Source organism: Mastigoproctus giganteus, chromosome 13 (genome assembly GCF_048544385.1).
Source record: "Mastigoproctus giganteus isolate SK-2022 chromosome 13, ASM4854438v1, whole genome shotgun sequence".
In the NCBI taxonomy this organism is placed as follows: domain Eukaryota; kingdom Metazoa; phylum Arthropoda; class Arachnida; order Uropygi; family Thelyphonidae; genus Mastigoproctus; species Mastigoproctus giganteus.
The window spans coordinates 11,947,173-11,961,800 of NC_143587.1; the positions used below are offsets into that span (position 1 = coordinate 11,947,173).

Sequence of the window (14,628 nt, forward strand, 5' to 3'; positions counted from 1 at the left end):
CGAAACATAGAAAATACACGGAGATGAGAGAAATCCCGGGAACCATTAGACCCTCAACACACCTTACAACTTTCCCTGGGCTTCATTCTGGGCCCACTTCTTTGGAACGTGGTCCTGGACTGATTTCTAAATCTCAATCTCGGAAATGTCACGTCCCAAGCCTACGCAGACGACCTCATTCTGATGCTGGCCAAGGACAGCAGAGCAAATTTGGAAAATAGAGCAAACTGGGTGCTTGCCACCCTATAACAATGGGCAGATAGAAACAACCTAGCAATATGTTCAGCAAAAACAAGCTCGATCTTACTCCGGGGGAGCCTGGACATCAAGAGGCCTCCCTAAATCAAAGTAAATGGGACCACTATCAAGCTCACAACAGAAATGAAACACCTCGGTGTCATTCTAGACAGAAATTTATCCTTCACCCCCCATATAAACTACCTCCAGAACAAAATTAGAAATTTTTCCTCTCTCTTTGCAAGAATCGCTCGTAAGGACTGGGGTATGAGGAAAAAGACCCTCGCCCTCTTCCATAAAACTATCTTTCTGCAAGTCATTCTGTATGCATCGGGAGTCTGGTTTAAAAAAACAGACAACCGCAACAAACAGATGAAAGCTTGAAACTGTATAGAGATGCATCCTGCTCATGATCACCTGAGCCTGCAACACAGTCAGCACTCATGCACTCCAGGTCCTTATGGGAGCCCTTCCCCTGGAACTCGAGATAGTTCGCTGTGGCCTCCTCTGCGACCGGAATCTACCAAACCGACCATGAATATACTGGCCATGTAAACTACTACACAAGTACCATGGACGGACACTCAGCCGACTGAACCAAACTACTTAGGATAGGACCACATCTCATGAAAGATAAACACTGATTGGGCTGGACTAGACCCTGTATGTGACAACCACAGGCAAGACCCATGGACTCGACCCAAGAAACTGACCAAAATCAGATATATTGCTACTTTGTCCAAATTACTTTTCGCTCAAATTTTGGCCCCTCAGTCTTCAAGCGCTCTCTCCACGCAATCGATTATTAAATAATCACTATATGTATATATATATATTTATTATTATTTTTTATTTACTTTATTATTATTTTTTTAAAGATCCTAGCCATTGAAATCTCAGGAAATTAGGTGGCAGGACCTGCCAGAGTAAATACAAACTATTAAGTACCTGGGCTGCCTCCACGGGGCAAAGTGCGAGCAATGTCGGGCCTCAGTAGAGGTCTGGCAGCTAAATGGCCAGAAGAGCAACGGTACATGACACCACACATTCCAAGATCCACACACACTTTTAAATCTCTGGCCTTTACAGTGAACTGTATCACACCATAATGTAAACTACGTGGAGATGGGGGAAACCCCTGATGCCGTCTGATCCTAAATACACTTTACCTAAACATCAGTCTACGCAGTAGCACAGTGGTAGCGTCACCGTCCTCCCCACACCGGGTGGAAAATCACCGGGTTCGAATTCCGTCGATGACGCGAGGAACTTTAATGGGCCTATTTCACTCTGTCGCTGAGTTAGTCGGTCTCAGGTGTAGATAGCAAGATTTTTCCCAGAAACTTGGGTTTTTCGTCCAGCAAACAGGCAAATCGACCACAGAACACACACAATTAACAGATATTAGACACACACAGCAAGGCAGATGTATTTTATTATTCGGGTGGCCTAAATATAATAGTTTAGTGGAGACTACTGATACGTTGTTCCACATGCACCAGGGGTTCAAGTTCCTGCCAGTGAAACATGCCCCACACCATACAATCATCTCCACTGGCCTGCACTTTTGATACCATGCATGATAGATCAAGAACCTCATGTTGTTGACGTCAAATCCGTAAACGACCATCCCCATCCACGGTGTGGAGTAAATAACGTGACTCGTCCTACCAGCACACCTCCTTCCAGTCTTCTAACGTCCAACTTGCATGCTCTTTGCACCAGGCAGGTCTTTTACGCCGATGAACATTGGTTAGGAGAGGATGCTGTAGAGGTCGACTGCTGGTATAGCTGCCCATATGTGCGAGCGTGCAACGCATGGTCATGCCAGATATTGTTCCGGGTTGGCCCATGTTGTGTTGGATAGTCAACTCTTGAACAGTGCTGTGGCTCTTCACCTTTATGAGTCGTCGGATCTGGTGCTCACCTCTAACATCAACCTTTCGCTGACCTTTGCAGTTTTGCCGTCGGGTCGTTGTTTGACCATTTTGACGCCAGCCCTGGTACACTTTAAGTACTGCAGCTCTCGAACACCCAACCGTTTTGGGAAATCGTGGCACCAGCTCGCCGATCACCCACAATCTATCCTTTATCAAAGTCCGATAAATCCTTCCTTTTTCCCATCACATTCAGAATTTTACTACCTTCTGAACCACTGACACGTTATCTATGCTACTAGGTCGACTAACTCGGCACTCTCGTACCTCACGTGGTCAATGGGTTGCATTCAGTTTTCATAGGGGTGGTCATAATTCAGTGATCGCTCAGTATATATTGTATACTAAATCTGAGATCTGTACCTCCTCACTGAGAATACATAAGGAATCTCTATTCCCAGATCTTGGCGTTTACTATTGAAATCTCCGTGTCCTGTTAACAGGAAGTTGGTGCGTAAGTTCGGAGAAAACTAGCGTTTCTGCCTACCTAGGAAGTTTACCAACGGGATGAAATTTTTCCTCACTTCACCCCTGTAAGAAGCTGTCCACTTGTCATTTATTGACGCGGATATCTCATACCCTCTGTTTTCTTGCTTTATGTCGCAATTGATTTGTGCCTGTATTGCGAATGGTAGACTGATTGCTTGGCGCAAATGAAATATGGGAATCTATGAAAAGCAACATGAAGAAGTGATATCTTGCTATTAAAACCTGAAGGTTCGCAGTAGAAGTGGAGCGACAAATCATGGACACTTGTTGCAGCATTAATCGTTGCATACATAGTAGTTGTTTGATTATGGGAGTTTTATGTGTACAACGCATTCACACTGCTGTACCATAAGAAACAATGGGAATGAAGATTACATCATACATCAAATGAAAGATTCTGCCCTCCAATTCCCAGTGACTCTAGCCAGAAGAATGGTAAATTTCTTGAGTTTCACACGAAGGTGTCGAAGTAAACACTGTCATCAAGGATAATTCTCAAGTGCTTCGCAGTTAGGTAGTTGATTAAAGATTTATTCTCAAGCTTAGTAGTAGGGGGGTTGGTGTTGGACATCTAGTTTCCTTTCAGTATTAAAGTGCACTTTTACTGGAAGAAATAATGAGTTTATTTAGTTTGGACCAGATGAAGAGTTCATGTAGGAATTTATTGGCTTTCAATTGAATGGCTGCTCTGATGGTGCCACGAACAACAATGACGATGTCTTCTTTAATTATATCTAGAGACATGTTAAACTGAAAGATATAAAATCTTACAAGTAAATTGTATATAAAGATAACAGATCGTCGTTCCCAAACTGAGAAATTTAATAAGAAAGGATACGTCAGGAATAGTTATATTGAAAAATAAAATATAACAAATCAAATAAATTGAACAAAGTGGATCGTTAAAAAAATGGGGGAGATTAAATTAAGGAGGGGACTAATCGAAGGGAAGGGAGAGTCGTGAGAATTACTGCGCGAAATTTCTACCAACAGATGGATAAACACTCAGCTAAGTACCGTAAACAAATCTGAACGTCTAAAATGGGTAGCAGAGCCATCAGTAAGTAGCAGTCAATAAGGGTCGCTCGAAAACAATAGAAAGTTGAGCCGAATTAGTCGGAACATCCCTTTGATCGGAGACAAACAGGAAGTGAGTATACGACTAATACAGTGTCCAAAACAATAGCGCTAGCGTCTGGTAGTCTGCAACAGCTCGTCCCGAAGAAATTTATGGTAGGTGAGAATCTAGTAACACCTTCTGTAGGTAATGTCGGCCTTCTTCAAAAGGGAGCTGTCGACCTGGGAAAGGAATAGTGATATTAAAATGGGAGGTTGAATCTAGCAGGGATGGACATAGCATGGGAAACCCACACTAGCGAATAGTCGGGATGTAAATTTAGCATTAGCATTAACATTAGTAGAGGCATTTGATGCAAGAAAGCAAGCTTATGCAGCATCTGCCAAAAAAAAAAAAAAAAAACCACTTCCACTTCACCCCTCTGTTCGTTCGAAATACCTGTCCAGCTGAGCCTTAAACTTATTTAGGCTATCAACTTCCACGACAAGGGATGGAAGTCTGTTCCACCAACCAACCACCCGCTGGCTAAAGGCAAATTTCCGCACGTCTATCCTACATCTGTCTTTCCTCAATTTGAATTTATGCCCTCTCAGGTGATTATTCTGAGCAAGAGGAAGAATCCCATCAGCATTGAGCATGCTCAAACCATTCAAGGCTTTATACACCTCTATAAGATCACCTCGCTGGTGCCTAGTCTCCAGACACTGTAATTTGCAAAACTTAAGAGTTTCTTTGTAAGAGTACCCCTTTGAGATTTAAATGAGATTTAAATATTGAAGAACGAGTGGTTAAATTTCTGAGCGAAGGTGGGCCAACACAAAGAGGTGGTACATTGATTCGGAGAACAAAAAGAGAGCGTGTGTAGCCAAGACACGAAAAGTCAGCCAGTTGAGAAAGTTCTGACAAAGTTAAGATGAAGTAGTAAGTGTGTAGGGTTAGATAACGACTGAGGTCAGCAGTTGAGAAAAATCTGACAAAGTTAAGATGCAGTAATAAGTTGTGTAGGGTTAGATAAGTCCTGTCCTGTCCTGTCAGCCAGTTGGGAGAGATCTGACAAAGTTAAGATGGAGTAGTGAAGGGTTAGATAAGTTTAAGTACAGCCAGTAAGTTAAGAAAAGTTAGAGGAGTTTCATGATAGAAGAGAACAGTCGAGTAGTCCGTCATCGGAAGGCAAGGGTAGTGGCCCCTATGCAAATAAGTCTAGTCCGTCATCGGAGGAAGGCAAGGGTAGTGGCCCGTATGCAAACGAGTGAAGTGTATGGAGAAATAAACCTAGTCCGTAATCGGAAAGTAGTTATAGTGGCCAGCGTGAAAATAAGTAGTGTAAGAAGAGGAATAACCCTAGTCCATCATCTGAAGGCAGTGATAAAGGAAATGCGCAATAAGTGAGCTGAGAAGGTAAAGTTGTAATCCCGAGTCCGCCAGAATAGCTGAACCATAGGCTAAGTAGCAGTATCGAAGATGAGCCCATAAATGTCCAAGAGACACAGTGATGCCCTATCCAGACGTAGACTACAGCCCATTGAGAAACTAGAAGTCCTGAGTTAAATGCCCTTGGCAAACGATGATGCCATTCCCAGACAAGGAGCTGAAGGCCTAAAAACGGAGAAATCCGATTCGTAAAATTAAGTAAGTGACTAGTTATAAGGTATTCTCACTTACCTATAAAGGATTGTAGGAACTCTAATATCAGATTAGTAGAAATTTAGAAAGATGTTAAAGATGTACAAAGGTATAAATAAATATACATAAATATAGAGATAAGTCAGATGATAGTTTTGGGGTTTGAGTAATGTATAATTAGACATGTATAGAAAGGTAAGTGAAGGAAATTGGATATTTGTTATTAGTTATTGTCTAACATATAGGTATGATATATTTTGGAAGGGAAGGGTAGAGAAATACAGAGAAAGAAAAAGAACTTCTGAATGTAGCTAACCCTTTGGGACAAGCATTAGTCCAGAAATTGATGTTAAATGTACGATTCATCCTGATTAGAGAAAATTTGTGATATCATATTCCCCAAGACAAAAAGGGGCATTAATTAAATCAGAAGTTAAGAGGGAAATTCCTAAATCAATTTATAAGGTAAGAATTTGATTTACATAGGTTGTATATAAAGGGTGTTAACTAAACCTCTTAAGTATTTATTGTTCATGTGTGTAGAAAGAAGAAACTATAGCAGTTTTTGTAAGGATATTGATTATGTTGTGTAGAAAGAAATAACCCTTCTAATGCAAAACCAATGTACTTAATTGTATATATATATCTGATGCTACATAGGCAAATTTATCATGTTGTATATATATATATGTAAATAAACTATGTTATGCTATAAATTAACGTGTGCTTTTGTCATTCTTGAACATGCAGCCTTTCCGAAGGGAATTATACGTAATTGAGAAGTTCCCTTGAATCTGGAATTGTCCTGTGAAGTCTAAGTCAGATGTGTAAGTGGGGATATAAGAAAAAAGAGGTCTATATAAATAATAGAAAACAAAATAAAGAATATTTAATATTATCATTAAATAAAAACAAACAACAACAAAATAAGAAGTAAAGGCTTCTTAATTCTCCCCCCCCCCCCACACACAAAACCAATCCTAAAAATTTTGTGTTCTTTTTAAGCTGAAAGTTTCTGGAAACCTAATGATTTTCTTTTAATTTTGTGCTGAAAGATTTCATTTTTAGAGCCAATTCAGTTTCTAATTCTACAGCAATGAGGGCAAACTTTATAATCAGAAGCGCCATATAGTCTTGGATAACGTTGAAGCAACTAACGACTCCCCCACTTTCCTTTAATATTGGTCCATTATTGGCAAAAGACAATACTTCTACTAGTACAGCTAGTATCTTTATTAAAACAGTGTTAATATTAATTCAATTTAAACTCTGCATAAATTACAAGTTTCAGCTGCATCGAAATTTGCAATCAAAGTAACCTAAGAATATTCGTAAAAAAATTACTTTTGGTTTTTTTTGGTGTATTAATATAGTCAATGTAATTGACTATATTAACACACCAAAGTTTTTGATGAATGACTGATTAATATAGTTAATGTAATTGACTATTTTTTGCCCTGCCCCCATACCCGTTTGAGCGGGGGTTCGGCCCACTCACCCATTAGTTTAATTTCACCTTTAAATTCGGATAAGTATGATTTTTTTAAAATTACGAATGTAATTAAGACCGATGATGACACCGCAACCACGTGATATCAAAACACCACAAGTAACAGGTGCGCGGCACCCGTGTTTGTTGTGATCGTCTATACACGCAAGTTGACTCCGCCCACTGGGTGGAGCCGGCTGCCTTCATTCATGGCCCTTCTGAGCCGACCAAAAATTTATTAGCGGGCCGTACACTGACCAGTTTATCACTGATGCCAGCCGATAACCAAACATCTGTTGCTAAAACTGTACTAATCTAATGTAAACAACCGCTACCTTATGACTTTCATGTTGTGACTGCGCTGGGCACTTGTATTCTGTTGACTGAACATAATGGCATTAGTATCACGAAGTTTGAAGGATTTCTTAAGATATACTTGCCTACTAATACGGTGTCCAAGATCGCAATTTGCATGTTGTAGTAGTAGTAGTTTTGCAGTTCCGAAAGACGATGTAGTAACTATTAAAGGGAAACAACCGAAACCAAAATGGGTTGAGTTTGCTCATGCAAAACATGGCTATTTCATTCAAGACGCACCAGTGTTGGAAAATCAATATACTGCGGATATTCCTTTACAGAATTACCTGAAAAAAGTTCTTCCGGAAGAGGTAAGCTTCGATCATTAGATAATAAAATAAACGTGGTGGGGGGGGAGATTAGAAGTATGGCCGTGCTTAAATGGGGATTCAGCAGATATAAATCATCTGGGCTACGACATAGAGAGGACGAGTCGTAACAGCTAAATGGTTATAACAAAAGAGGACCTCAAAAATCACATGTATACCCGGGTTGTATAGGATATTAAAAAGTCTTAATTTCTGAACCCCATCAGATGGGTTTCATAAAAATATTGGGTTCTTACAAGGCACAAAACAAGTGTGTCCATTAGAAGGGAGTCTAGTCGGGTGGGTAAAGTGCCTACCTGGTAACCCAAAGGTCGCGGGTTCGAATCCCGCCTCGGGCTTGGATCAGAGTACTACTAAAAACCTTGGGAGGTGCACTGTGGCCACAGTAGCTGATGTACCAACAACTACCAAAAAAAAAAAAAAAGGAGTATACTGTAATAAGAAATATTAATCTATAACAAGGGTGTATTCGGGTGGGGACAGAGGGAGAATATAATGAAATTAAATTGAAACTGTATTCAAAATAATCTACATTTTGGGTGAAAGCTTTTATCATTTTTTTTTTTTTTTAATTTAGAGAAAACATTTTTCACAAGTGAAGGGTACATTAATAAAAGAAAATTCTTCACATCATACAGAATTCATAATCTGATATAATCATCTATCCACTGAAACTGTATTATCATTTTTTATTGAGTTCTACCTACACAGCAACAATACTTGAAAAATTTATTAGAACTCTAGAGAAAGCAACTATAATAGAAACAATATAAATAAAATTAGCAAATAAACTTATAAAATAATAATAAAACTTAATTTAAGCATGTACTGTGAAACAGTAAGTTAGGTATATTACACAAATGTATATACTTTTTTAAAATTATTATTTTTTTGTTCTGTTAACTTGTTATTGAATAATTTGAAATGTTGAATAATTAGAATTGCACTGAGCACCAAAGAGCACTGTGGGGGTGGGGTTTTAAGAATATTATTTATTTAATTATATTTTATCTATCCCCTTTGATTAGTTCCCCTTTAAAATAACTCCCCACTAGCGCATCTGACTATTAACTTCACAGAAAATTCTAGGTTCAAGGGGGGAAAGCTCTTAGATGTATTTAATTCCCTTCGGATAGGCTTGTGCTCAGAACAACAAAAAAACACACAATGTTGTTTATAAAATTCAGTTTATTATACATATTTACATGAGTGTATTAAAACCAACATAAGACAACATGATTTAGTCTCACCTACATGTATATATATATCATAATCACACATCAGTTAAAATCATTACTAACTGATATCAATCCCTTCCTTTCTAGGTATATTTTAATCCTGCATCATTTAAATACCATTAGTAAGAAATATCAATTCCATTCTATCCCTTTCTACATACGTTTAATACTGCATCATCTAAATACATCAATAAGAAACATCAATTCCACCCTATTCCTTCCTACATATATTTAATACCGCGTCAATTAAATACCATTAACAAAAAATATCAATTCCATTCTATTCCTTTCTACATATGTTTAATCCTAGTATATTAAAACCAAAATAACAAATATCGATCCTTTACTATACCCTTCCAAAATATCATATATACAAAGGGTACTAGGAAAGTTTTGCAATACAAAATGTATTGCAATACAATTTTTATCTCACAGTATTTTTTTAAAAGTCTTGCTAATTAAATTTCGGGGTTCCTACACCCTACAGTTCTTTATGTGTGTGAAGGTACTACTACGATCTAGCCACTTACTTGTAGAACTCTGCGGGGCGTTACCTTTCGTCTTTCCGGTTAGGTACTGCTTATATTCACTGTCTGGGGCGGCGTCTTACTATCTTTGCAGAATTTGGCATGGGTAGTAGGGCTGCCAGGTAGATTTCGGCTTCATTTATTCAGCCTGCTTGATGTACTTCTTCTGTTCCAGAATGGCTACTCTCATGTCAGTTGGTATTCCGATTCCATCCGGTTCAGCACTTTGCCTTCCAAGATTTCAGGAATCTTGATCTTTAACGGCAGATTTGATTTACCCTTTTCTTGTGAGAGACTCGTTTTGTCTTTCACTCTTTCACTATTTCTTCCCAACTCCTAGACTTTCCAAAGAGCTAACCTTGACTATGTTCCCCTTTCTCCTCGTCCACTTACTTGTCACAGACATTGCTATTGACACTTCCTTACTCCTTCATTTTTTCTTACTACACGATTCCCAGTACACTACGCTACGCTACAGTACTACACTGTCCTATACTTTTGTACACTTCTTTATACATCTGGACTGCCCGACTTACTTTCTTGAAATCATCCCTCTCCCTCTCTACCCACTCCTTCACTCAAGGAAAAACTCCCCTTCTCAACTTTGTGTCTTTGACTAACTCATCTTCAGAAACACCGACTAAAACCTCAACTCTGTCTCTTAAACCATTTTCACTCACACCGCCAAAATCTCAACTTTGTGCCCGCCTAAACCATTTAACTCACGCCGCCAAAATATCAACTTTGTGTCCTCCTAAACCATTTTAACTCACCCCACAAAAATCTCAACTTTGTGTCTCTAAACCATTTTCACTCACACCGCCAAAATCTCAACTTTGTGTCCCTTTCCAATCCTTTCACTGCCTTTTTCCTTCATCTTACTCCCGATTTCGCCACGCCTATTCTTAGTGACTCCTTCCAATCCTATATCTACTTTCGGATTTTTTTTCATTCCATTTGTTGGAAAACTCTTATTCCGCCGGCCCAGTAGCACGTGATCAATACTCCCCTTTTTACAACCTGCTGGATCTGCTGCCATCCGGTGTGCCCTTTGATGTTTGCCGAACATCCAGAAAACAACTCTTCTCCTCTCATATAATGGCTTTGTCCCCGTAGCGTTCCAAAACCACAAAAAATGACATTAGTGACCACAGCAGATTGGCGACTGTTTGAAGTAAACTGTCCCTACTATTTCGACCCTGCATAAACCTTAATTTGCCTGTTGTTATTTGGACCCATGCTGCTTTACAATAGTTTCCCTGCTTATAACAGAAGTAGATGGCTAATGGCTCTGCTTTTATTACTTACTACCCATTAAATTTATATTCCATGCTGAAAAATCCTATTTATTGAAATCAGATGATATTACTTTTGTATCCACTAGCAACAAGAACTAATATTTCTTAATTAATAAAATCAACTTATTATTATTTTTATTCTGTAAGATTTTGAATCTTACAGCACCAGAGTAATGATTATCCAAACTGACTGGGACATAACCAGTTCATATAATTTATTTTTTTTAAATCTCTGAAATTGTTGATTTTAATTTAAAAATTGAAATCAATGTAAATTTTAAAAAAAAATCTCTAAAATCAACAATTCAATAACAAGTTAATCCTTTAAAAAATCTCTAAAATCAACAATTTTAGAGATTAAAAAAATTTTTTTTAAATCTCTTAAAAAGATTTTTTAAAGGATTAACAAGTTAATCCTTTAAAAAAACCTCTGAAATCCTTGTAAAAATTGATGAGCAGAGCATTATGTCATCAGTATTTTCAAGGATGTCAGTTTTGCCATCGATGAATAGTAATTTATATTTCACCAATTTTTTTTTCGAAACTGGATGGTGCAATACAGTTCACTCGGGCAAAAATATAAATAGAATACAATATATTTAGGCTTCAGTTAATGTTGCCTTTTTTAAAGAAGCACTGCAGGATCATCTAGACAAGACTTCAGTTATAGCTCGGACACAGCATGGTTTTTTTAAGGGGAAGTCTTGCCTGACCAATTTGATTGGATACTATGATGCAGTCACAAAAGAACTGGATGCAGGGAATAACTTTGATATTATATACTTGGATCTTAGAAAGGCTTTTGATACTGTTGCACATGGAAGACTGCTGCACAAATTGGAGCAGTGTGGCATTGGAGGCAAATTGCTGTTTGGATAAAGGGGTGGTTGAGGGGGAGAAGACAGAGAGTGGTAATCAATGGACACTGCTCATTGTGGACTAATGTTATTAGCGGAGTCCCTCAGGTTTCAGTATTGGGTCCATTATTGTTTTCTGTATTTATAAATGATATCGATGATGGTATATCAAGCTTAATGTCCAAGTTTGCAGACGATACGAAGGTTGGCAGGGTTGTCAAGGACACTACTGACATTATGCTGCTGGAACAGGATCTGGAAAGGTTGAGCAGATGGGCTGAGAAGTGGCAAATAAAGTTTAACATTGACAAATGTAAAGTACTACATATGGGAAACAGCAACCCCAGAGCAACGTATCAACTCTGTGGTACTACACTGACAGTGGTAGAGAATGAAAGGGACCTGGGGGTGGTTGTGCAGGCAGATATGAAGTTCTCTGAGCAGTGCAGAGGCTGCAAGATTAGCTCATGGTGTATTGCCAATGATATATAGGAATTTTTCTAGCAGGGATAAGGAGGTGATTATTCCCTTGTATAAGGCAATGGTCAGGCCACACCTAGGGTACTATATACAGGTCTGGAGGCCTGATTTCAAGAAGGAAGTAGAGCTGCTGGAACGAGTACAGAGAAGGGCAACAAGATTAGTGAATGGAACAAAGGGGTGCTCTTACGAAGAAAGGCTTAAGTTTTGCAAATTACAGTGTCTGGAGACTAGGCACCAGTGAGGTGATCTGATAGAGGTGTATAAAGCCTTGAATGGTTGGAGCATGCTCGATGCTGATGGGATTCTTTCTCTTGCTCAGAATAATCACCTGAGAGGGCATAAATTCAAATTGAGGAAAGAGAGATGTAGGATAGACGTGCGGAAATTTGCCTTTAGCCAGCGGGTGGTTGGTTGGTGGAACAGACTTCCATCCCTTGTCGTGGAAGTTGATAACCTAAATAAGTTTAAGGCTCAGCTGGACAGGTATTTAGAACGAAAAGAGGAGTGAAGTGGTTATTTTTTATTTATTTTATTTATTTATTTTTTGGCTGATGCTGCATAAGCTTGCTTTCTTGCATCAAATGCCTCTACTAATGTATTAACATTATAAAATTTTAGGAGAACGCTCAACAAAGGAGCTCACTCATATTTATGCTTTTTCTTGTGGCAATCAAAATAAAATCGGAATTTTCCCATTCATTGGAAAAGGCTTTTGAGGCCCCGGGCACAGAAGAAAATATTGGGCCCCTTCAAAAAAAGAGAGACAGAGAAAATAAAAATACATGTTAACCATTTTTTTAAATAAATAAAAAATATTATGTACTATTAATGCTTTATTTCCAATAAAATTTGAATATAATATATGTATAATATAATTAATAATAGCATAATAATAATAATCACAAAGTTTTGAACTAATATGTTCAACTAATTTGTTGGGGTATTGCGTGGGCCCTTCAGAAGTCGGGGCCCAGGGCGCGCGCCCGGTGCGCCCGCCGTTAAATCCGCCTCTGTGACCACCCTCTCTAGACACTATGACCACCCTGTCTAGACACGATGACCACCCTGTCTAGACAAGATAAGATCTGTCTAGAGTTGACTCATCTAACGCTTCAACGGTTCTCAAGGCATTTCTCCTTCCCAGTCATTTCTAGTATAATCTTGTGTAAAAGAACTATTTCTCTCTCTGCTCCTTGACAGAACATCTGTTCGTAACGTACGGGTAGTGGGCATGACTACTTTGAGTGTATAGAAACTGTTTAAGTTTTTTACGTTTTTATGATAGTTTGGCATCCGGTTCATGTAGATGAAAAATAATTATTAAACAAATTATCTAATAACCTTCCATTGTTTTAAGAGTTTTCATAATGTTAGAATAAACGAGAACAATTAAGTCTTTTAGAAAAGTCTAAACGAACTTCATAATTACTAATAAAATAAAAGGCTTTTGCAAGCAAACTCACGATTATTAGGTCTGTTTATGAATTAAAAATAACCTACGGCTAAGATGGTTGTTTTGTTGTTTATTGGCGCATTGACAACGGAGATCATAGTGCGCCATACGGCTAAGAAATCATGACACAATACAATAATCGCTCATAATTATATGTTATTATTGGATATTGTCGCAACACATGCTTGTTTGTGAGTTTTCAATGTTACTTAATCATTCTTTCAAGGGCAGTTGTCCAAAAGACAATGCGTGGAACAAAAAGGATGAACATTGATTATAGTTCCATTTCATAAGCAAAATGAAAGAATTAAATTGAGCAATAACTAGCTTAAGAAAGCTTCATCAGGCTTTATCTGATGACAACATATTAAAAGTTATATTCTCATGATTTACAATATTAGTTACTCTTATAATAATTTCCTAATTAATAATATCAATTAAGTAATTAAAATAAAAAAGATAAAGCATATATAATAGGATTACTAACAAGATGAATTTCGGTATAAAAATAATATGAGAGAGATGGGGATTAGTTGCAGAGCAATGGTAAGCGCTTTTCAACACTATGAATGCTATCGCTAATTTGAAAAATTCTGAAGGAAAGTATGAAGCTAAAATTGACAGCATGTTGAAGTGGAAAGAATTTGAAGGAATCAAAAGTAAGAATAGTAAATTTACCTTGTGACAAGTTATTAAATGCATTGTTTTATCCTTAAAGGATAAGTTATTAATGCAAAAGGGTGATTTTAAATTAAATAAAGAAAATAATGATACCATCGAAAGAAATTTTAAATGGATTTTCACCGCTTGCATCTCGATATTTCTTAACTTCTGACCAAAACTTCATTGTATTGTTGATGTTTTCCCATTTAACAAGAGTAATGTTTATATACTGTTGCTCAATTTTTTCGATTTGATTCAAAAGATTTGTTTACTCTTTGTACTTCAGATAAGATAGGTTTTAAAAATAAAACATACGCTAAATTACTTTCATCTTTGAACATTGAATAAAGAAGTTGTGCAGTATAACATTTGTCAGTCAAACGAGTTATTTCAAAATGGGCTTTTAATTCAATATACTGTTCTAAAATTCTTGTTATAGCAACTTCAATGGATAACCACCTTGTTTGACATGAACTATCTTTTTCGGATCTGCACCATCGTTTATGGCACTGTATAAATATTTGAATTGATTTTGTCGGCTAGTGGATTTACTAAACCAATTATAAGTTT

General features: G+C 37.7%; 1 protein-coding gene across 1 annotated transcript in view; it reads left to right on the forward strand.

Moving 5' to 3' along the window:
* Positions 1-7,245: 7,245 nt before the first annotated feature.
* LOC150075766 (acyl-CoA dehydrogenase family member 11-like) overlaps positions 7,246-14,628 on the forward strand; it is a 127,990-nt gene continuing 120,607 nt past the window's right edge. Inside the window, exon 1 of the mRNA XM_090387877.1 lies at positions 7,246-7,521. Coding sequence (XP_090244003.1) covers positions 7,246-7,521 — 276 coding nt within the window. The remainder of the gene's footprint in view (positions 7,522-14,628) is intronic.